This window comes from Macrobrachium rosenbergii, chromosome 44, assembly GCF_040412425.1.
Source record: "Macrobrachium rosenbergii isolate ZJJX-2024 chromosome 44, ASM4041242v1, whole genome shotgun sequence".
NCBI lineage: Eukaryota > Metazoa > Arthropoda > Malacostraca > Decapoda > Palaemonidae > Macrobrachium > Macrobrachium rosenbergii.
The window spans coordinates 3,568,454-3,592,612 of record NC_089784.1 but is presented as its reverse complement, the minus strand read 5'-3'; the positions used below and the strand labels follow the sequence as shown (position 1 = coordinate 3,592,612).

General features: G+C 35.7%; 1 protein-coding gene across 1 annotated transcript in view; it reads left to right on the top strand.

The window, feature by feature from the left end:
* Positions 1 to 24,159, top strand: part of LOC136829271 (cubilin-like) — a 174,353-nt gene that overhangs the window by 146,759 nt on the left and 3,435 nt on the right. Inside the window, 24 exon segments of the mRNA XM_067087610.1 lie at positions 1,402 to 1,586; positions 2,434 to 2,652; positions 3,804 to 3,950; positions 5,386 to 5,591; positions 6,774 to 6,833; positions 7,272 to 7,386; positions 8,035 to 8,226; positions 8,620 to 8,720; positions 9,271 to 9,444; positions 10,016 to 10,238; positions 10,923 to 11,107; positions 12,217 to 12,375; positions 12,732 to 12,897; positions 14,386 to 14,586; positions 15,221 to 15,341; positions 16,397 to 16,623; positions 17,223 to 17,297; positions 17,956 to 18,095; positions 18,442 to 18,604; positions 19,466 to 19,674; positions 19,879 to 19,974; positions 21,295 to 21,436; positions 23,036 to 23,202; positions 23,831 to 23,987. Coding sequence (XP_066943711.1) covers positions 1,402 to 1,586; positions 2,434 to 2,652; positions 3,804 to 3,950; positions 5,386 to 5,591; positions 6,774 to 6,833; positions 7,272 to 7,386; positions 8,035 to 8,226; positions 8,620 to 8,720; positions 9,271 to 9,444; positions 10,016 to 10,238; positions 10,923 to 11,107; positions 12,217 to 12,375; positions 12,732 to 12,897; positions 14,386 to 14,586; positions 15,221 to 15,341; positions 16,397 to 16,623; positions 17,223 to 17,297; positions 17,956 to 18,095; positions 18,442 to 18,604; positions 19,466 to 19,674; positions 19,879 to 19,974; positions 21,295 to 21,436; positions 23,036 to 23,202; positions 23,831 to 23,987 — 3,830 coding nt within the window.

Below are 24,159 nucleotides of genomic sequence, written 5' to 3'. Positions count from 1 at the left end.
CAACCTCTTTGTAAATATTTTCAGTTTGTCACTGCATTTATCACCTTAGTAGGATTAACATATTTGAACAGCGCTCTGAAATGGATTTTATTATATTTTTGAACTAGAGATATATTTTACATGTGATACTATACTGCTCAGATGGTAAATAATTCGTGGTTCTTGAATCAGCAAGTAATGGGTAATTATCACTAGAAAAATTCTCGTTACAAAACAACTCTGATTATTTTGATACAAGATTAATTATAAAAGCAGATGTGTAGTCTTTTAATGCTTTAAATAAAAATGTTTTGTCAGTGTAAGTCAGTGCCTGCTTTTTAAAACATTTTGATACTGACTGCCGTAATATTCTTTTTCTCTTAATTTTGAAATGAGCCGTAGTTCGACAACATAAAAAAGACTTCACTTCGGCTTTGAAGGGACCTTACATTATTGGTCAGGCCATTTTTTCCTACAATAGACACACATTATTATATATATATATATATATATATATATATATATATATATATATTATATATATATATATATATATATATATATATATATATATATATATATATATATATATATATATATATATATATATTTGTGTGTGTGTGTGTGTGTGCGTGTGTGTGTGTGTACGTATGTATGTATGTCTATACATAATGCGTGTGTGTTCATATAGGCGACTGTGAACACAACACCAGTTTGGAAAATTGTGGACTTGAACCTGGTATTGATTAAAAGAAAGTAATACAAATAGTAGGCCTATTAATAAATTCGTAGAAAGAGGACCAATACTTTAACATTATGGTCATGATTTTATGACGTCAGTTAAATCAACCAAGAAATAAATCATTCCTCTATGAAGTCTAGAGCTACTGTCCAGAATATAAGAGTTCTTGATTTTCTGGAGTTGGCGCAACACTATTTGATTCGCAGAGCGACAGTCACACCAAAGATGTAACGGCAGGTTAAAGTGAAAGATTTTCTCTTGCTGATTCCTGGTTTTTCACTGAAATGTACATGAGACGTTTTTCATGTTCTTGATTTTTGATGTAACAACATTTCAGTCCATATCTTACTTGAAGGAAACAACATTTTCATCCAAAAAAGTTTACTAAAATATAGTTCTTGTCCTTAAAGTACACTATTTTTACCATTGAAAATTCATTAAATATTAGAGTTTTAGGTGCCAATTTTATGACAGATTAATATTGTAAGGTTAACTTTTTTTTTTTGGAAAAAAAAAATGCCATTATACCTTTAAAGAGCAGGTACTTAATGCTATCTTTATTGTACCTCTGGAATCCAAGTTGACTTAAATTCCAGCAATGGGAGTTCCATCTCAATATGTCTATCACATATACAGAAATTGTTTCCCCCCCAAAAAAGAAAAAAAAAATTGTTTTCCAGTGACAACTGCGAACAAGCATTCGTCGAAGTGCGAGACGGCGGGACCGTCCTGTCCCCATTGCTGACCAAAGCTTGTGGGAATACCCCACCCAGTACTCAACACAGTACCGGGAATGCCCTCTTCATCCGGTACTTCAATGACATCACGGATCCACACTCTGGGTTCAAGGCTGAAGTTGCTATCGGTAAGTTTCCCTGTTTTTCTTAGTTGTTGACAAACTGATTTTAGGAAGCCGTGACGAGAACAAAGCTAAACTGAGAAACAAACTCAAGTTGACCTTCAAAGGACTGAAAACAGTTATTTCCTTAAATATGAAGAATTTAAGGCTATACGTACCAAGCTCGTCCTAGAAGCTGTAACCCATTCAACACCCAGAAGGCAAATTAGAGATATATAGACTTTTATAAATATTTATAAACTTGCGTGAAAGATATCAGACATGATTTTTTTTTTTTTTGAATTTTTAAACATACTTTGTGGAACCGACGAGCAGGCCAAAGCTGCTATTGACAAGTTCAAGGTTTTGCTAACACTAACAGGCTGAAGGCATATCTAATGAAAAGTTCGTTAACTTTTCTTTTACGCCATGTTTGGTGATTTTTTCTCTCAAGTATTTTTTTTTGTCAATAATATTTTTCAAACATCTCTTATTAAAAAAGAATATTAATTCATGTCCGTACAGAAGAACAATAAAACGTTTGAATTCTTTTTTCGTTATATTAAATAACAGATATTTTCAAGCGATGATTGTACGAATTAGTTATCAGTTCATATATGTTGTATCAGCAGAACCAACTTTTCAACATTCACCTGAATGGAACTTGCCAGTCCTCATTCCGTGAAGGGTAAAATTAATGGAGTAGGAAAGAAACTACAAAGTATTTATCCAGCTCTCTTACAACAGCAAGTTGTTCCCGGTAACTCTTCACAAATTTGAGCATCCTACCTTCTTGGCTTCTTCCACATGAATGTATCTGCATTCAGCTCTGTATAATTTCAACTTGACTATATTGTGTTGCTTCCTATTACAGACACCTGCGGTGGAACGTACAGTGCTAACGAGGCAGGTATCATCACTTCTCCGAACTACCCGGCCCCTTACTCAGCGGACGTGAATTGCACCTGGAGAATCGTTGCTCCAGTCGGCCATTACCTGAGTCTCTCCTTCCTCGACGTCGATATCGACAACGCTGGCGATAACTGTTCCGAACCCGAAGGAAGGGTCGTGGTCAGGGAGAAAAATGCCACTGGTGAGTTTCGTGTGAAAACTTTGGAACTTAGCACTGACGAGAGGGTAGTGGGTCTGGCTACAGAGGGATACAGGTCTGAATCTGCAGGTGGATATGGGCTCTCCTCGAGAGAAGGATACGAGTTTATGAGTGCACGAATGTATATATTGGCGGGATGGAAGAAGGGTAACTGGTCTGACGCCAGAGAGGGATGCTGTCTTGAGAGTGCAGAGAAGGGTGCTGTTTTGAGAGTGTAGAGACGGATGCTGTCTTGAGAGTGCAGAGAGGGGTGCTAAGGTAACGAAAAAGGCATGCTGGTCCAACGCTACTGATTCTAGTAAGGGATGCTGGTTTGGGATACTGGTCTGACTCCAAATGGATGCTGGGCAGAAGAAGAAGTACTAGTTTGAGAGTACAGTGAGGGTTACAGTACAGAGCTGGATACTGGTGTGATTTTGCAGATGGTATAGCTAGTCTGGAACTGCAAAGAGAAAACAGAGGTATATGCTCGTGTGGTTTTGTTCAGAGGTGTGAAGATCTGTGGTTGAACAGAGAATCTGAAAATGCAGACTTAACGATCAGAGAGTGCATAAGGTGAGCCTGGTTTGATTGCACAGGGGGATATCAAGGCAGTTGCTGAGTAGATGAAACTGCATTGAGAGATACATATCCAACTACACAACGGTATACTCGTGTGAGGAGAATGGTAGGGATGCCGTTATTTTAGAATAGCTAAACAAGGTCACTGGCTACACTAGTAGAATGTTATAGAGCTCGCCGGAAGGATTTGTTCTTAAGTGAAATAAAAAAAAATTGGAGAAAAATAAAATTAAGGAGCTTGAACAGGTAAATGAGAAGACACTGAAGAGAACGGATGTAAAGTAATATGAAAAAATAATTACAAAATAAAGAGGCCTTCCGATGTCCAGACGATTTCAGTCGTTAGTCTCATGTAAGGGATTGCAATGAAAAATATTATTATTGTGAAAGATATGCAAATTAAGCGTGGAAACATTTATATAAATAAAACTGCTGCTACTGCCAACAAGAGTGACAATTATTTTGATCATCATTGCGCTATCACCGTAATCTAATGCAGTTCATGTTCAGAAACTACTTATAGCAATCTGCCCATTGTTTAACCCCCTTTTTTTCTTTCACCATTAATGAAGGCGACGTTCTTGGTATGGTATGTGGCACCGGAGTTGAAGTGGCACCCATCGAGACTGGCTCCAACATCGCTTACGTCACTTTCCGGGGGGCACACAACCCCTTCCGTCACAACGGATTCCGTTTCATGTTCAACAAGAGCGTTGAGGGTGAGTTTTTACGGCCATGACAGTTAAGATCAAAAGCTCATATTCCGCAAGGGCGCAGAAGGTGGTTTCTACAGACGTGACAGCTGAAGTCTTGTCTCATTTTTAACAAAAGTATTGAAGGTGAGTCTCTTTGTTCTGTTATTATCTTGGGAGAACGTTTTATCTCTACGTGAGACATTGTCAGGTAAAATTAATGTAAGAGTTGTACTCAGGTTTGAATATATAGATTTCTGAAGTTTATTTAATATGTCGACATGTTACCGCATTTTCATGGCAAAATAATTGCAATTTATGCAATTGCCCTAAACAATAAACAGTGTACTCAAAGATAAAAACTGTTTTTGAAAATGTTATTCGAAATAAGAGGGTCAATAATGTTAAACATCTCAAACATTAGGGTGTGCAGTATGTTACCCCATTTTCATGGCAAAATAATTACAATTTATGCAATTGCCATAAACAATAAACAGTGTGCTCAAAGGTAAAAACTGTTTTGCAAAATGTTTTTCGAAATAAGAGGGTCAATAATGTTAAATATCTCAAACTTAGGAAGTGCAAGCTATCTTGATCATCTTGTTTAACGCCTCATTTAGCCAACAGAGGCTTTGGAAAACAAACTAGATAGCGTCTCGGATAAGGAGAAATTACAGAACTCAAAAACTCGATACAGTAATTTGAATAAACCTTTCATAAATGCCAAGAGAAGCGTGCTTGTGTTGTCCTTCCCTCTTCATGAATGTATTATAAATTTTAGTCCTTTCGTGTATAATAATTGGCAGTCTGTAGTTTTCTTTTAATAATTTTCTTTGGCATCAGCTGATATATATACATATATGTGTGTGTATACGTGTATATGTATATATATATATATATATATATATATATATATATATATATATATATATATATATATATATAATATATAATGTGTGTGTTGCCTATATATAGAAAAATTGTGAACTAACTCTGTATAACAAATTAGAATTTATCTTTATGATTACTGATTAAGACATCCTCAATTTATATATATATATATATATATATATATATATATATATATATATATATATATATATATATATATATATATATATATATATATGACCCTAATTTTATTTTGCATAAATTTGGTTGGTCAAAACAGAATGCCCATATGGGGGAATATGAGAGAAAGAGCAACAATGGCAAGGCCAGAAATATGATTTAAATAACAGCAAAAAACTTATATCATCATTCATATCTCACGTCTCTGACCCGAGGTCACCATCCAGCAATGATGTTTAAGAATTAACCGGTTGTCTTTTTTCAAAGATGTTCACAGTAATGATAAAGAATACTATAACCGAGAAAGACTATTTTACACTTCGTTTGAAGGGAACTTTATCCTGACGATAAGCAAACTGACTTGTTGATTGATCTTATTCATTTATTCTAGAATGCGGAGGAGAACTGGTTGGCCCGACTGGGGAATTTGCATCACCGGGGTATCCCCATGGCTACGGGCACCGGAGGTATTGCTCGTGGCATATCAAGGTACCCGAAGGGCGGAGGGTACGACTGGACATCGTAGATATTGACCTGCCACTCGCAGACATGAACTTTGGAGGTTTCGTATTTACCATGTGTTCTGCATTTGTTGAAGTGAGTGTCTTTTTGGTTTTCTGTAAAAGAAAGCTATTGTGCCGGCTTTGTCTGTCCGTCCGCACTTTTTCTTGTACGGACTTTTTCCGTCCGCCCCCAGATCTTAAAAACTGCTGAAGCTAGAGGGCTGCAAATTGGTATGTTTGATCATCCATTCTCCATTCATCAAACATACCAAATTGCAGCCCTCTAGCCTCAGTAGTTTTTATTTTATTTAAGGTTATAGTTAGCCATAATCACGCTTCTGGCACCGATATAGGATAGGCCACCACCAGGCTGTCGTTAAAGTTTCATGGGCAGCGGCTCATGCTGCATTATACCGGCACCACCGAAAGATGAGATCTATTTTCGGTGGCTTTGCTTATACGCTGTAGCGGCTGTACAGAAAAGTCGATTGCGCCGAAGAAACTTCGGCGCATTTTTTACTTGTTTATCATTTACAAATAATCCGGATTTTATTTTATACGCGCTTTGGATATCGAACGGTTAGAGAGATCCTGGAATTAAGAAAACCCACAACTGTCAGTTCACCTAAGTTTACCTTAGTTTAACCAGACCACTGAGCTGATTAACAGCTCTCCTAGGGCTGGCCCGAAGGATTAGACTTAAATAAGTGTGTTCGTAGGATTGTGTGTTTACTCTGCTATAGAAGGCAGCTTTTTTTTTTTCAGCAGTTTGCAACGAGAGAGCCTATGGTTAATAGATCATCTTTGCATAAAAGACACTCTGCATAAACAGTGCCTCGATTATGTATAACAAATACAAAAAAAAAAATATCTGAATTTTCACGATCAGAGCTACCCCATTAGACACGGACTTTTACACTAATTCGGTGCTGACTTTCATAAAGCATTTATCGAAGTGAGAGTCACATAAGTTAATATATATATATATATATATATATATATATATATATATATATATATATATATATATATATATATACTATATATATATAATGCGTTGAAAATTTCGTTGGGGACTGAACATGATTCAAGGGCAAATCTTTCGAACGGACGGGAGGAAGTGGTTTAGTAAACCAATAAATATTTAGTGGTTATGATTTCAGTGCTCAAGATGATATGCTTTCATGCTATAAATCTAAGTAAATACTTGCACCAGTGATAATGTAACTCATGCAAATTCAATCTTTTTACCATTTTAAGACTATGAATATTTCAGGTGAGGAATGGACCAATGCGAGGGCCGCAGATGGAGCAGGGCTTCTTTTGTGGACCGAATGTAAGTCCAGCAGCCGCATGAATCTGAAGTGTTGTTCAAACCACTAGCGTCAAAAACTGATTTCATTCACCAGTAATCCTTTAAAAGCACTTGAAGGCCCCTTTCAGAGGGATATTGTTATTTGGACATCATGTTCATTAACTTGTTAATCTTTAGAATGATTTAGATGTCTGTCTCTATTTAAAGGAATGCACATGTCAACACAAGCTTCCACTCACTTAAAAGAAGGAAAACATAATGAATAACAAAGACAAGAATTTCGGAAAGGAATTGACACAGAGGCGAAATTAATTTTAAAATTGTCACTGTGCGTATGCGAGAGAGAGAGAGAGAGAGAGAGAGAGAGAGAGAGAGAGAGAGAGAGAGAGAGAGAGAGAGAGTGCGTTCTTACGGTAGGGTGAGAAACCTTCATCAAATCTTCTTCTTTCATATTCCAAGGTACAAGGAAGGAGCTTCAACTCGAGCATGAATGAAATGACTGTCAGATTTGGGTCGAGGAGGGCCAACCCAGGACGAGGTTTCAGAGCCCGATGGTCGTCCGACGAACCGTCTGGTAAGCGAATTGAACCGACTGCAGAAATCAATACAAGATAGATTAAGTACCGACATACTTTTCAATTAAATCCACCTGAGGCTAAATACGGAAAAGGCGAAGGAGGTTGGAGGCTTTCACTTATATCGTCCAGTTGATGGATTGGTCAGCCGACTAAATAAATGATCCAGTTACTCTTTGGTGCGCTCAGAATTTTCAGTAGATGGGTAATCCTTAGTAATGCAGACAGGTACGTAGATATTTTTTCAGCTATATACCTTTTCCTCTTTGATGGTAGCTTCAGAGTTACTATGATTATCAACTTAAAGCTCTAGCACTAATGAGAGGAACTGCCATCAGTTTGAATGAATAATATATATATATATATATATATATATATATATATATATATATATATATATATATATATATATATATATATATATATATATATATATATATATATATATATATATATATATATATATATATATATATATATATATATATATATTAGCAATAACCTGTCGAAGACATTATTCCCCAGTAAGACTCGCGCTGCTGAGTTACGCACTCTACCACAAACCTACTGTCCCCTATTCTCTCTCTACAGAACCAGACCACCAGCAATCACACTAACCTAACTGTTCGCCATTGCTACCCTTCCAGAGTGTGGCGGCCTCCTACCCTCCACGTCAGGGCGGATCGCTTCCCCAGGAGCTGAATCTGGGGGATACAACCACAGTCTCTGCTGCGTCTGGAAGGTCAACAACCCGAACCCTGCCAATTCTTCATTTCACGTTCAAATTGACGACCTCCATATCGAAGGGGACTGTTTTGACTACATCATGGTGCAAGGAGGTAATCGGCCTATCTTGGTTCACTCTACTTCATAAGGTCAAAGGTTAATGTGTTAGCGAGAGCTTGCGTGTGGTTTGGGGACTTGGTCCATTTCCAACATTATACTTCAGTACCTCTTATAAGTAGTGAGCCTCTTATGGATTATTTCAAGCTTCCTGTCTCTGCCATATAATAATAATAATAATAATAATGATAATAATAATAATAATAATAATAATAATAATAATAATAATAATAGTTAATTTCGAATATAAATACATATACGTTCATATACATGGTTATTATTCCCCTCTTTTCGTCCGTTTCTTTAATAATGGTGATAATTTCGAATATAAATTCATATACGTTCATATACATGGTTATAATTCCCATTTTTTCGTTCGCTTTTTTCAGTTACTGCTGAATCAGAGGTCGTTGATGTATTAAAGGTCTGCAACGATTACTCGAGGGACGTCATTGTTGTGCCTTACCCTACTCTACAGATATCCTTTATTGTAAGTAAAAGGAAAGGAATTGCCTCGAACGCTGATAATTCAAATTGTTTTGTAAATATCATGCACACTGCTGCAGGTTGTTTTATTACGTGACTAGGACAAATATTTTTATCTTTTTTTATTTTTGTTATTATCTAATTTCTATTTTTATTTTTATATTTGTCTATTTTTTTATTTTTATCTTTATTTTTGTTTTATTTTTACTGTTATCTATATATACATCTATATCTTTAAAATACACTTGTATCATAATTTTCTTCATTGTTTTAAATGGTATTTGGTGTTTGAATTGAAAATAGAAATAACAAATACATACATATAAAACAAAGTTTTTCTGTTCCTTAACTCTCCATCTGGTCTCTCCCCACTTAACCGTCCAACTTCTTGAACTCTACCCTGCTCCATTTCTCACCTCGTTTAAGGAATAAGTGTCCTTCGGCCAAATCCTAAGATAGCCTGGAACTGAGAATTACCAATCGCATCATGAAACATATCCATAATGATGAAGTACTGGTTGACGAAAGCTAATATTTCCTATTCCTATTCTCAGACGGATATTAACGTCAATAGAACCGGATGGAACCTGACCTACGGACTCAGTCCCTGCGGAGGAGTCCTTCGAGGTCCTCAGGACATCATCCACTCACCCAACTACCCGAGAAACTATCCAGATAATACCCACTGCACTTGGATGCTGAATTACGAAGAGGGATCCCAGATTGACGTAAGAGGAAAATTATTATTATTATTATTATTATTATTATTATTATTATTATTATTATTGCTAACGTTAGCACTGATGAGGAACACCGTCCAAGTGTTCGAAAGTCTGTGGTTTATTTTACATAGTAATATATTGACTATATAATTGTGGATTTTCATTACACAGATTGTTTTTCACGAAATTGTGAATCTATTATTATTATTATTATTATTATTATTATTATTATTAGCGTACCTGTCCCATAATAAATGACGGCAATATTTAATTATTTTTGCAAGAGCAAAGAGCTTCTGTTACAGCAGGCATATTATGTTGTTGCTCTATTTTTTTTTTTTTTTTTGAGATTGGTAATGGTTATGATTTGCGACAGCCTGTAGGCTAGCTGAGTTACACACAGAAAAATAAACTGAATTGATGAACATTGCGTTGGATATTATATTATTGTTATCATTTCCTCTCTTTTTCGTTGGTGTGGCTGAATTACGTTTTATATTATTATTCTCTCTCTCTCTCTCTCTCTCTCTCTCTCTGCGCTTGTATGTATATTTTAACTTCAATGCGTCTTTTGCAGTTTGAATTCACCGACTTCAAGTTGGAGAATTCGATTCACCACGATTACGTCGCGCTTCATAATGGTCCGAGGCTCACGTCACCCGTCCTTGGCCGCTACACGGGCACTAAACAGGCAGGGCACGTTGCCCGTTCCATGACCAATGCCCTGACGCTCCAGTTTCATTCAGATGGTTCTGGCAACGACAGAGGTTTCCGGGCTAGGTCTTCAATCCATGAAAGAGGTAACGTCCCACTGTTCGAGGATTATTTTATTGACAAGAATAAAACTTGTAACACGCACTCACACAATTCTCTCTCTCTCTCTCTCTCTCTCTCTCTCTCTCTCTCTCTCTCTCTCTCTATATATATATATATATATATATATATATATATATATATATATATATATGTATATATATATATATATATATATATATATATATATATATATATATATATATATATATATATATATATATATATATATATATATATATATATACATACACACACACACACACACACACACACACACATATATATATATATATATATATATATATATATATATATATATATATATATATATATATATATATATATATATATATAAATGAAAAGTAGCATCACCTGCAAATTTCGAAGGAACCTGATGGTTATTCACTCTTGAAACACTCCATTTGCTTCTTCAAATGGTCATCATATCATCATAGATTTTATACATGATGAATTTAACCATATCCACGCGAAGATGTGGAAGAAGGTATGGAATGAACGGAAATATTATCCAGTTCTGAATTCCAGTTCTTTTAGAATTTTCTTGTTGCCTCCATATTTCATTCCAGAGTATTACATCTTCCTTTCTGAATGCATCTAGTCGCATTTTCGTTATATTCGGATGACAGATTTATCTCAATCTTCAACAGGCTGTGGAGGAATATACCATGGAATTACTGGGAACATTTCCAGCCCGGGGTTCCCGTCGAATTACGAGGCGAATCTGGAATGCATTTGGGAAGTCGATGTCCAGTACGGCTACCACGTCGTTTTCACATTTGTCGAACGCTTCGACCTCGAGACGGGAAACCCATGCCAAAATGATTACGTACAAGTGAGTATTATGTTATTTATTTTAACAATTATAACGTATCATCTTATAACGTAAAAATGACTGCAAACGGTACAATATTCAATAAGATAAAAATTGGTAAGTCTTCTGGTATTCAATAAAATTGGTACTGCTGTGGTATTGAACGAATAATGTAAAAATGACTGCAAACGAATATGTACAATATTTGTACAGTATATAAGATAAGAAATGTGCACCAGACTAAGTCTTCTGTATTCAATAAAATTGGTACTACCGTGGTATTGAACGAAACACCAGTGAAATTGGTATGACCGCGTACAAATTGAATATTGTGGTACTTAACAAAAGATGGTTATTTGTGTTTGGGTATCGTGGAATCTGCAGAGAGAATGGGCACGTTAATTGAGCATAACAGTATCCAACAAAATCATGATTACGTACGGATGAACATTGTGTTATATATCAAAAGAATGATTTCTCAAAATAAACTTTTGTGGTATTTGTGCCAAAAGAATTACTCTTTTTTATTTTACCTAATGACTTTCATTTCTTTTACTTGAGTCATTCGTCAGCAAAATCTTTGCTACTTTTTTTTTTTTTACTTTTCTGATAAAGCATTCGAACATCGTTTTGTTGTCATTTATTCAGTTGATGACATTTTCATTTACTTGGTTCTTTTGCTTGACTTTGTATAGAGACACACACGCGCATTTATTATTTCTTATAGATTTGTTTTATTTACCCTTTTCATAATAACCTTGTTGGATTAATTACTTTCAATTCCTTCCAGAAACCATACGCATTTACTTAACTTAGCCCTTTTTTTCGTGGCATATTTTTAAATAAACTCAAACCTTTAAATAGTTTCACCTCAGATATTAAAATATTTATTTGCTCAATTATTCAATGCTGAATATTTCTGAAAAAAAAAAGTTTGTTTTTCATACGTTAACCAGTCTAATATTTTTGTTTAATCATTTATTTTCAGATCATCCAAGTGCTTGCATTTAATTCACTTGCTTCCTCCGGGCGGAACATTTTTTCCAATAAAAAGAAAAACAATCACGCCAATTCGCTACTCGTCAACTCTCCCAATATTGCTTTCATTAACCAAAAAAAATCCCTTTCAGTTCCTCCACGCAGGTCAGACCGAAGTCGACCACGCTGTCGAGTGGGTGGAAGACCAAAAACTCTGCGGGAAGCAGATGCCCTCTCCCGTCTTATCGACAGGCCTCCGGGCAAAAATACTTTTCCACACGAATGATCAGCAACAAGGTCAAGGTTTCAAGGTAAAAAAAAAAAAAAATTCTTACATGCGTTTATGATTTCCAAAGGTCTCACAAATAAAATATGTAAAATAGAGCAAATCTGAATTTGACAGCTAGAGCTTCCTATATATAGCCTATAATGTACACAATATATATATATATATATATATATATATATATATATATATATATATATATATATATATATATATATAATCATACACTTTAAGCCAAATACTATCAAGCATGCTTGAGTAACTGTAAAATAACATAAAAATTCAGAAAAATAATATTTTTGAAGCATTTTCGAAGGTTTCCCAACAAAACCTCACCTGAGCAACCACATGGAGAAAAAGTGCTGCTGTTCCTAATTTCAGGTAACATGGAACCTCATATGTGGGAACAACTACACAAGTGATTCCGGCTACATCACGTCTCCAGGGTACCCAAGTGCCTACCCAAATCACGCTGACTGCGTCTACAACATCTTAACGTCACCAGAAAACTACGTGCGGATAGAGTTCAATTCCCTCCAGTTAGAAGGTACTATAATTATTATTATTATTGGTGAAAAACTTCACATTTATGTCCCTGTATATATATATATATATATATATATATATATATATATATATATATATATATATATATATATATATATATATATATATATATATATATATATATATTATATATATATATATATATATATATATATATATATATATATATATATATATATGAATATACCTAACATATTTACACTAACATCTTGTCAATTTCCTCGCCATTTTAGTGACTCGTGATTATTATTATTATTATTATTATTATTATTATTATTATTATTATTATTATTATTATTATTATTATTATTATTATTATTATTATTATTATTAGGTCTTTCTCCTCTAGATCGAGAACGGGATATGCTGTATATCAGGGTCACAATAATATTCAATGGTATTCTTGTTGATTTTATAAAAAAAAGTTACAAAGCTTTCGAACCCCAGGACAGGGTTCGAAAGCTTTTGTAACTTTTTTATAAAATCAACAAGAATACCATTGAATATTATTGTGGACCTGATATACAATCATTATTATTATTATTATTATTATTATTATTATTATTATTATTATTATTATTATTATTATTATTATTATTATTATTATTATTTTACAAACTCAGTTGGAACAATCTGATAAGCCACTGACCTCACTAGCAAGCTTCCGAAATGATGGTTATGATGATGTTTATTGTAACTATCATTCACAATAGGAAATGCCATGAACTTTCGGACTAGGCTCCAACTGACCTGTGTACACAGAGGAAAATATATTAATTCTATTCCATAGATAAAACACCAAAATTGATGAATATTCCATCCTTGGAATAGAATTCTCAACAAACTCATTCTTTTATAAAAAGAATTCTCAAATTAGGATAAATTTCTTTCTAAAGAATAGAATTCCCAGAAGAAGAACAGTTCTGTTGCAATAAGGGACACTCCTGTATTAGGAATAATCATAATACGAATATAACAAAGTCCTTATATCTTATCTTTTCTGTTAGAAAATAGTCGACTGTAGCCACCGCCATGTGTCTGTGAAAAAGGATTCTCTCAGTAAGAATGACCCTATAATAGTAATAGTATATATAAAAAATGTTTACCTCTAAAAAAAGCCTATATCAAGTTTCTTTTCGTGTTTTTTATAAAAGTTGCATATTTGTAATGTTTAAGACAAGTTTTGCAGTGCAATTTTTTAATGAGTAATTCCCACTTAATATGTTATAATTCCCCTATATGGTCATCTGCAAGCATTTATTTTGTAATACTAACTAAGTACCATATCAGCCCTGACGCATGACGTTTGTCTAGTGATCAATAGGGTGGAAAAGATATGCATAACACCAAAGCCAATGCCATTCAATTTAGAGAGGTTTCCCCTATAAGCATACCGCGCCCGGGTTGCTTGTCGTGTTGTACTTTGTATTTTTTGCACAACGAATCGTTTCTTCTTCTTCTTCTACAGGTGGACGCGGATGTTCATACGACTGGGTGTTGATTACAGAGGCACGAGGGCAAAATCGGTGGGATCGCCCTCGTTCTTGGGGTAAATACTGCGGAAATGAAGTCCCGGAAGCCCTGACGGCCCGCGGCAGCGTCAGCATAGCTTTCATCTCGGACTTCTCGTACAGGAGGCGAGGCTTCTCGCTCAACTATACCATCGAGGGTACGCAGTTCCTTGTTTTTATTTCTCTTTTCTTCTATCACGTTTTCTGTGTATTGTGTCATTTCATTCATGAGCTTGCATTCTCCCGAGTAGTGGATAACTCTTACGCGTTTTAGTGATAAACAATTTTTTTTGAGAATATTTTTTAAATTTTCAACAAGAAAGCCTATCTTCATTAATTTCCTCCTTCCAGGCATAAAAATATATATTTTTTTGTAGCATGCGCCACCTCGATAAAGTTCTTTTTAAAGGATGTTTAAGTATTACTTATGCCTTGACAGTTGTGGCACGTTGCTTGAGTACGTTTAAAATTAGTGTCATTCACTATATCGGTAACTGTTTTTATGCAGCGTGGAGCCAAGACGGAAGATCAGTTTTGCCTTAATCTAACTTCTTCACACACATCTATTAACATTCAGGAAGAACTAAACTTAAAGAAATAATGCACATCGTATCCAAAATGTTCTTTGTATATTATGAATCTGATGGAATTACAAAATTATTTCAAATATCACTTTTTTGGCGGCTTGGGCTCTCTAGTAATTAAAGAAATAGCTTTGCAAATGACCGGTGTCATATTTTCATGGCCCTTTCAAGAAATTTGGCTCCAACTTTTACTCCCGTTTATTTACAGCATGTGGTGGAAATTTAACGGCACCAGGGATCATCCAGCTACCAACTAGGCCACAGTACCATAACAGCATGTATTGTGTTTGGGACATAAAGGTCCCAGAAGGAAAGGTTCCACATTTCAAGTAAGTTACAAGGAATGTTATTGATAGATTCAGCAGGGCCTCAATAAGACCTCAGAGAGGACAAAACTGCCGTCAGTAACTGCATGAAAACTAACAATGGTCGAAAATATTAACATGGGAGTGACTCCTAACTAACCGCTTCTTAAGAGATGCAATACCAGTTAATGATATGGATAAGTAGTAAGAATGAAAATAAACGGTGTATAGAGTAGCGTGCTTCACTTGAAGATCTGTGCTGAAGGCAGAGCCAGGCTTTCTAGTTAACACTTTGTTTATTACTTGAACAAATGATCAATGGTACTATGAAACCCTATAAACACAGGCTGAGAGATTGCTGGTGGTGTACAGACTAAAAGGCTCTCGAAGGCTGTGTCCAGATAATATTTATGGAACAAGCAGAAGTCGACGGAAAATAATCCAAGTTGTGAGTTAGATGGTCATTGATTGGACTCGTTCAAGAAGACTTATTTGGAGAGAGCCTCTTTTAGAGTAAGAGCATTTCACTATACAAAGACGGATTAGTACTACGTAAATCCAGAGGAGCTGCTCAAAGAGGGATCTGCAAGGTGTATAGTACTTGCTCAGCTTATTAGGTGCTGACTTATCCCTGTCCCCAGTATGATCCTTTAATATAATTCTGAACCGTTGATACTCATAATTTTGAAATGTTCGATATCATAAATTTGAGATGATAGTTAGTAGGTAGAAATAGAAAGCTGAACCACCCTAGTTGCCATTCATTTTCGTTGTACGGTGTTCTTGACTACTCAGGAAGCGTATTTAACAGAAAAGAAAGTCTTGGAGAATCTTTCACTAACGAATGAACTTTGGGTTGATGAACATATCTTTGGCCTTTATACCCAACTGTTTCGCTTTTTCTTTCAAATTTTCTCTCCCTTTAGGCATTCCCTTCTCCGTCCCTACAGCTTGCAATTTCTACCGTTTTCTATGAGATTCCCATTTTCTCTCCGGTTTACCTTCTTTGCAGTTTGCTTTTCTCCTGCCCCTAAGACTCGCATTTCCTTTCTCTGATGATTGCACTGTGTTTCCCCAAGGTTTGAGACGCTCGTACTGGAAGCGGACTACGAATGCCAGTTCGACAGCGTCAGCATCTACGACGGGTTGGCGGAGGACGACTCGAAGTTGATCTCCCGCTTCTGCGGCAACCACTCCAGCGCCCTGCCCGTCCTGGCCGGGAAGGGCAGAGACACCAGGATCGTTTTCCGCAGTGACGGATCCATAACGAGGGAAGGATTCAAGATTACCGTCGAGTTCACTTACGGTAACGTTTTCTCGTATGTTCTATACCTCTTTTGCGTTCGTCAGCTTGATAGGCCTACCGTTTTTTCTTGAGTTTTGCTTATTCGTTTTCGTTCCAAGTAAGTTTCATTAAACAGGAAAAACGTTGTGATTGAATAAATGCTTTTAAGCTATTTTAAGATCATTGTTCAACAGAACTAAGGGAGGGTTAATTTGATATTAAAAGTTTTAATTGCTTTATGACGGCGCAGAATTGAGTGCTTTGGCAGGTAGATCGGGCGAACTACGTTAAGGACTTGGCTGTTATAGCAAAGAATACCCATACCCAGAGCTGACGATAAATATCTTCAACCGATGTCATTAAAGCAAATTGTGATTGCAGGAAGATCATGTCACTTTTGTGCTGATATGGTAAAACACACACACACACATACACACACACACACACACACACATATATATATATATATGTGTGTGTGTGTGTGTGTGTGTGTGTATACGGTATATATGTGTGTGTATGTGTATATATATGCGTGTGTGTGTGTATTTTTTTGTAGCACATGCGAAATACTTTGCCTTTACCAACTTTCACGTAACATCGATCTTTCCTAACATTTTCAGCGTGCGGAGGGAACGTCAATATATCGAGGCCTGGAGCCACAGAAACTATCAGATCACTAGATGCTGATAATGATGGTAAGTAAGCTAGCTTTCACCAATCTGGTCATTTGCATCAAACTGATAGCCACCAGTCACGTATAAAATTTCATGCGGTGCAAGAACAGACTTTTAAACTGATGTTATCTTTATTGATTCATTCCTGTTTTCACTATTTAATGACCAGACGAAAATTAATTTTATATTTCTCCTTCTTGTGGTACAGCACGAATTTTAAGGACAAAGATAATTGTTAACCGCCAAAGAGCTTTCAAGTTTTCAAGTGAAAGTCTGGGGAAAGGATTATGTTTCTCAGTTTATCACATTTTGAATTTAATCAGTTAACTGATCACTTATCATAATCCCGGTGGTCCTGTCTATTGAGAGCAGTGAGGTTCCTTTTAATAAAGTATAATAATCGTCCGAACTTGATATCATGGAAATATTCAATACGAGCTTGATGGCGCGTTATGCTGCGCTGGAACCCGGCGCTGGCAGTCATGTCTCCCCTACCCTCCCTATCCCTTACATACCCAGCCCCACCCTGGACGGACAAACAGGTTTGCAGGAGGTTGGTGGATGTGTCATGTCTACCCTACCCTCCTGATCCCCTACCTACCCCGCCCCTACCCTGTAGGCGTGTTCTATATAAATGGGGTTCAGGTCCTGAATGATAATATAAAGATAATCATTTCAGGGAACTATGAGCGTCTTCTCAGCTGTGAATGGCTGGTGGAGGGACTCGAGGACAACGTCATTCAACTCAACTTCACGAGACTTAATCTTGAGCCCAGAGGCGAGAATGACACCGTTGCCTGCCCCTACGATTTCGTTGAAGTAATTAATAATATTATATTGAGAAGTCCTTTATGAACAGCATTAATTTTATACGAAATACCTGATTTGCCAATGAAATTGATTGTCATCCTTACTGAAGAAACAATTTTCAGGAATCGGTATATATTTATACCATATAATATGCATATATATATATATATATAATACGTATATATATGCATATATATAAATGAGTATACTCGTGTGTGTGTATATATATCTATCTATCTATATATATATATATATATATATATATATACATACTGTATATATGTATGTATGTATATATATATTTGTGCGCCCGTGTGTGTATAATTAAATTTCCACACGACTCTACAACATCCAGGTTTACGACGGGCCTTCAGCGTCATCGGAGCTGATCGGAACGTTCTGTAATTCGACAACGCTTCCCGCAATCACCTCGTCCTCAAACGTCATGCTAATACGCTTCCGCTCAGACAGCGCCAACCAGATGCCAGGCTTCACTGCCAAAGTCTCCAATCTCCCGCGTAAGAACAACAGGATTTGTCACCTTTTCGCGTTTCTTTCTCGTCGTCTGAAAATCTGTGATACCTTCGCCGTGCCATGTCCTTTTTGAAAAGACATTTTTTTTGAAGCGATAAAGCATGTTTAATTTTCTTACGTAGCTTATGGGTCCATTTAAGGCATACTCGATAGTTCATAAAGAATAATGCGCGTTAGGAATCATAATTATATGGATAAAATTCATATGTGACTTTACCACAAAATATTTAAGTATATATAAAGACTATCATCTTGAGTAGTTTACGCCTTTCATTTTATCTCAAGTTTTATGTAATAGTAGCATGTTAATAATATATATATGTATATGTATATATATATATATATATATATATATATATATATATATATATATATATATATATATATATATACATACATACATACATACACACCATTCTTACTAATTTTTTGATACGTTTGTCACTACAAAACCTGAGATCCAGTTGCAAGAATATGAAGAAATTTTGACGGTGTGGTTAGGTCCGTAACGGGACCTCTTTCTGATATTCTGGATGTGGGTTCGAATCCTGCTACGGACGTTAAAATTTCTGCATTTTCTTGCATTTGGATCACAGGCTTTGTTGTGACTAGCGTATCGGTAGAGTGTTAAGAATTCGATAAGTTAAGAGAGCATTGTTATTTTATAAATATATATATATACATATAAAATATATATATATATATATATATATATATATATATATATATATATATATATATATATATAGCTACCTATCAAGCATATACAAAAACACCTCTCGACTATTACATAACTACGCATTTTTGCTCACAATTTAATCAAACAATTCCTCGCCCCACATCAGACCCATGCGGGGCATCGAGTCTCTTAGCAACAAACCAGGGCCAGGTATTGGAGTCGCCTGGGTACCCCAGCCAATACCCGCTCAGCATCCGCTGCCGGTGGATCATACGCGCCCCAGAGACGGAGCAATACGTCCACCTCAGCATCGACGACATGCGTCTGGAAGTGTCCCCTCGCTGCGCCAAGGACCAGCTTTACATAACTGAATATGTAAGTGTGGAATAGCATAACTTCGTTATCATATAATCTCCAAGTATCATGTTATCAAATGTAGAAGCTAACGAGATGAAGAAAGTGATTCCTCTTTGAAGACTATACTAGAAGGACGCGACAATTGGGAGGAGGTCGCCTTTTCAAATGTATCTGCATTTTAACAGACTATACTTTGACTCATATTTCTATGCTTGATTTCAGTCCAGGACGTCTGGTGCACCTTTGCCCATCAGTGTGGGTGGCGGTGACGACTTCCGCTATCCCGTGAATGTGGGCGGTCGGCAAGCATATTTCACAGTGAGTATACCTTGGACAGTATATCTTCTAATAATAACCTATTCAAGTAATGCTTTTGTTTTTTAACAAACATACAAGTATATATGAGGAATTTTTAGGAGCAGGAAATTGTAAAGTCATTTGTGCACTGCTGTTAATTAATAAGGTTTTGGCCCGTACTAAGCAATGAAATGGAGCATCACTTTTAATACTTTTAGGAATTTTGCTAACCATTATTTAAATTTTTTCGATTAAATATGATTGATTACGTATTCTTTTAGTACGGTCTTGTCTGTAATTTGTGCTAATAACCGAAAGTGGATGAGAACGATTTCTAAAAAAAAAAAAAATACACGCTTAGTGCAGTAAGTTTATGGACGATAAAGTTTCGTTTGAAGTTGAGGCCTCTTTAAACCCTAAACGTGATCCTTATCCATATTAAATTAAAAGCCTGTTGGAAAGCCACAAAATATTACCAACCTGTTCTAATAAATTAATTGAATTTTTTTTATTCATTTGCTTTCTCACCTTAAAACAACTCCCTCTTAGTAAATATTCCAAACATGTTTCATACAAGGCAAATTAAGGTTCTTCAGTTTCGCTGTACTGAATATGACATTTTCATATAATTAACCTTATCCGTAAGAAAAGCTGACACAACGTAGTTCTGGTAACACTTTTGTATCATCTATTTATCTATCAGGTGGAGGTTTGCAATTTCTGGAGGCCATGACAACCTGGTCTTTACATTCCTTATTCATGCGCATGCGAACGTGTAGTTAATGTACATTTTTTTATGATTTTGAACTTCTGACTCTATTAACCTATATACAGTTCGATTTTGAAAATATAATTTATCCTTAACTGATGCTTCAATAACGCTATACTCAAAAAAGTCCAGCACCATTTCCTTTTGGCTTACCGAAAGCAATAGATCTTTCATTACCGTTTCGAATGATGTAATCAGACTCTTACGTTAAATTTTATCAGTCAGACGTAGCATAATTCCTCATTGGACGGGTGGGTACCGTTCTCGACGAGCACTCTGCTGGTCCCGCGTTCGATTCTCCGACCGGCCAATGAAGAATTAGAGGAATTTATTTCTGGTGATAGAAATTCATTTCTCGGTATCATGTGGTTCGGATTCCAAAATAAACTGTAGGTCCCGTTGCTAGGTAACCAATTGGTTCTCAGCCACGTAAAATCAATCTAATCCTTCGGGCCAGCCCTAGGAGAGCTGTGAATGAGCTCAGAGGTCTGGTTAAACTAAGGTATACTTGACTGACGTAGCGTAGCGATGGACACAAAATTAAAACAAAATTCCTTTTCATTTTGATTCAGTACGGCAGTTCATTATCACACGGGTACTGCGGCACAAGCATTCCCCATCACCTGTTGTCAGACACAAATGGCGTCGAGATTCGATTCAGGAGTGACGAAACCATCGCAGCCCCTGGCTTCAGGCTCCATTACACTATAGGAAGTGAGTATCAATGTTTGATTATGTTAAAGGTCATTGATTTAGATTTATTTTACCACTGAATGGCATTCTGGTTAAGAATGATAAAAGATTTAGCTGTAATGTTGTCGACGAGATGTAGTGTCGTCGCCATCGCCTTCTAAACCTCACAAGGACTTGTGTGAGATTCTGCCCCTCATATTTTTCCCGTACTTCAAAGATAAACGAATGTCTTCAGCATGTCAGTCATTTCTACAAGGGTTCATAGTCTTGTGACGCTGTACTAGGCCGCTCTTGTATCTAGCAAAACAAGGGAGCTAAGAAATAGAGGTGTGAAGACTTCAGCTTACGGGGATAAGATCTGAGAATTGGTCAAAGTTATGCAGGTTAGCACTTCTGAGAGTGTAAAGTGTAGGGTGGACACAGGTATCTATCAAAAATGACAGACAGACAAATAGATAATTTTTTTAAACCGAGTAGGCATAATATTAATAAAAATAGTCGATGGTGATATGCGAAAAAAAGGAAAATGAAAATAGGGCAAGACATGGCTGTTTTGCCTAAAGAGTATAGTGAAAGTAGTACGAATGTCGTCTTGTTGGAATACCAGTCTCTGGTTTCACTAAACTTAAAACGGGCTACCTGAGATGGTAGTCACGTATGTTAAGGAAAACTTAATGGATAGTTATTCACCCAACGAAAGAGAGAGAGAGAGAGAGAGAGAGAGAGAGAGAGAGAGAGAGAGAGAGAGAGAGAGAGAGAGAGAAAAAGCTTCCTTTTTCTTCGCAGTTTACATTAATTTTCCCAGTAACTCATGATTGCTTTACATTTGCTGACAAAATGACAGCTGCACTCATGTCAGTCAAATGTTCTAAAAATAAAAAATGAGAGGAATGATAAAAAAAAGTAATGAATCAAAAGTAGAAAAATTCGTACACTTATGATCATAGATTCATTGAAATATATATATATATATAAAAATGAGATATAATGATAAAAAGTAATGAATAATATATATATATAAAATACACACTTATGATCATTCATTGAAATATATATATATATATATATATATATATATATATATATATATATATATATATATATATATATATATATATATATATATATATATATATACACATATACACACATACACATATATATATATATATATATATATATATATATATATATATATATATATATATAAATATATATATATATATATATATATATATATAAACAAAGTCGTAAGGAGGTAGTGACGTCACTGCACCTCACGTGGTGCACTGTAGGCATCACTTAAGACTCTATGCAGCATCCCTTCGGGGCCCTAGCTGCAACGCCTTTCATTCATTTCACTGTACCTCCGTTCCTATTATCTCTCTTCCATCCTACTTTCCACCCTTTCCTAACAGCTGTTTCATAGTGCAACTGCGAGGCTTTCCTCCCGTTACACCTTTAAAAACTTCTATACTCTTCAGCGCCGAACGACCTTATAGATCACAGCGATTGGCATTTGGCATTTTATATTGCAGTTCCATATGCCTACAAAGATGGCCCATGTTACATTTATAAAATACTGATGTGGTTCTCTCACTCACTCACTCTTCCTTCCAGGCTGCAACCGGACGTTTAACGGGACCTCCGGAACCATTCGGAGCAGAGGTTCCGGCAGCAGTTGTTTCTCTCAGATCTTGGCTCCTGAGGGACGTTACATTAATGTGTACTTCAGCAGCATGTACATTAGGAACAGAGGAAGCGACTGTGGCAATAATGTCTTGAAGGTAATCAATTTGGGGGGAGACTCCATTTTCATGTTGCACGTAATAATAATAATAATAATAATAATAATAATAATAATAATAATAATAATAATAATAATAATAATAATAATAATAATAATAATAATAATAATAATAATAACACATTGTTTTTCACGAAATTGTGAATCTATTAGCAATAATAATAATAATAATAATAATAATAATAATAATAATAATAATAATAATAATAATACTGTTTTTCCCAAACTGATTACTATGAAGATTAAAATCGAAACATTTTCTCTTGCAAATGTTTCATGGTCTTTTTAATGAGGCAGTTTTACTGCCAAAGTTGAAGAAAATTACTTGGTAATTTGAAAGCAATATGAAAGTACGTGTTTATGATGAAACTGAATATCGTACTTTGTACAGTAGCAATTCCCTGCTGTCCTGGCGTCTTTACGAATGGAGGCAGTAAGACTGTAATGAGCTGGTGTCACAATACCCGAACAATAAAAAACTTCCTATAGTAATGAATAGGTGTAATGCGTATTCCGCAATATACGAAAATGTATGTTACATTGTAATCTTTCTGATAGTATAGAACAGTCATTTTTATGAGTAATTGTATTTACTCACAATTTCTTAGATATATGATGGCCCCGAAGCTAGTGGAGAACCGTTAATGGCCATTTGCGGATATCGACTACCCAACCCAGTGTTTTCGACCGGCAATTCTCTCTACATCGCCTTCACGCCGTCGCGCTACGGACACTTCAAACTGACATATACCACTTCCACTCAACGTAAGAGATTTTGTTAGTTGGTGAAATTAACCAGAAAAATTTCCGGAATTTCTCTGCGGGTCGACCAACTAGGTCGTGGGTTTCCTCAATGGTTCCCTGTTCTACTTTGTCACTATTTTTTTTTTTTTTTTTTTTGGGGAGGGGGTTTAGAGTATGCTTAACTATAAGCGTC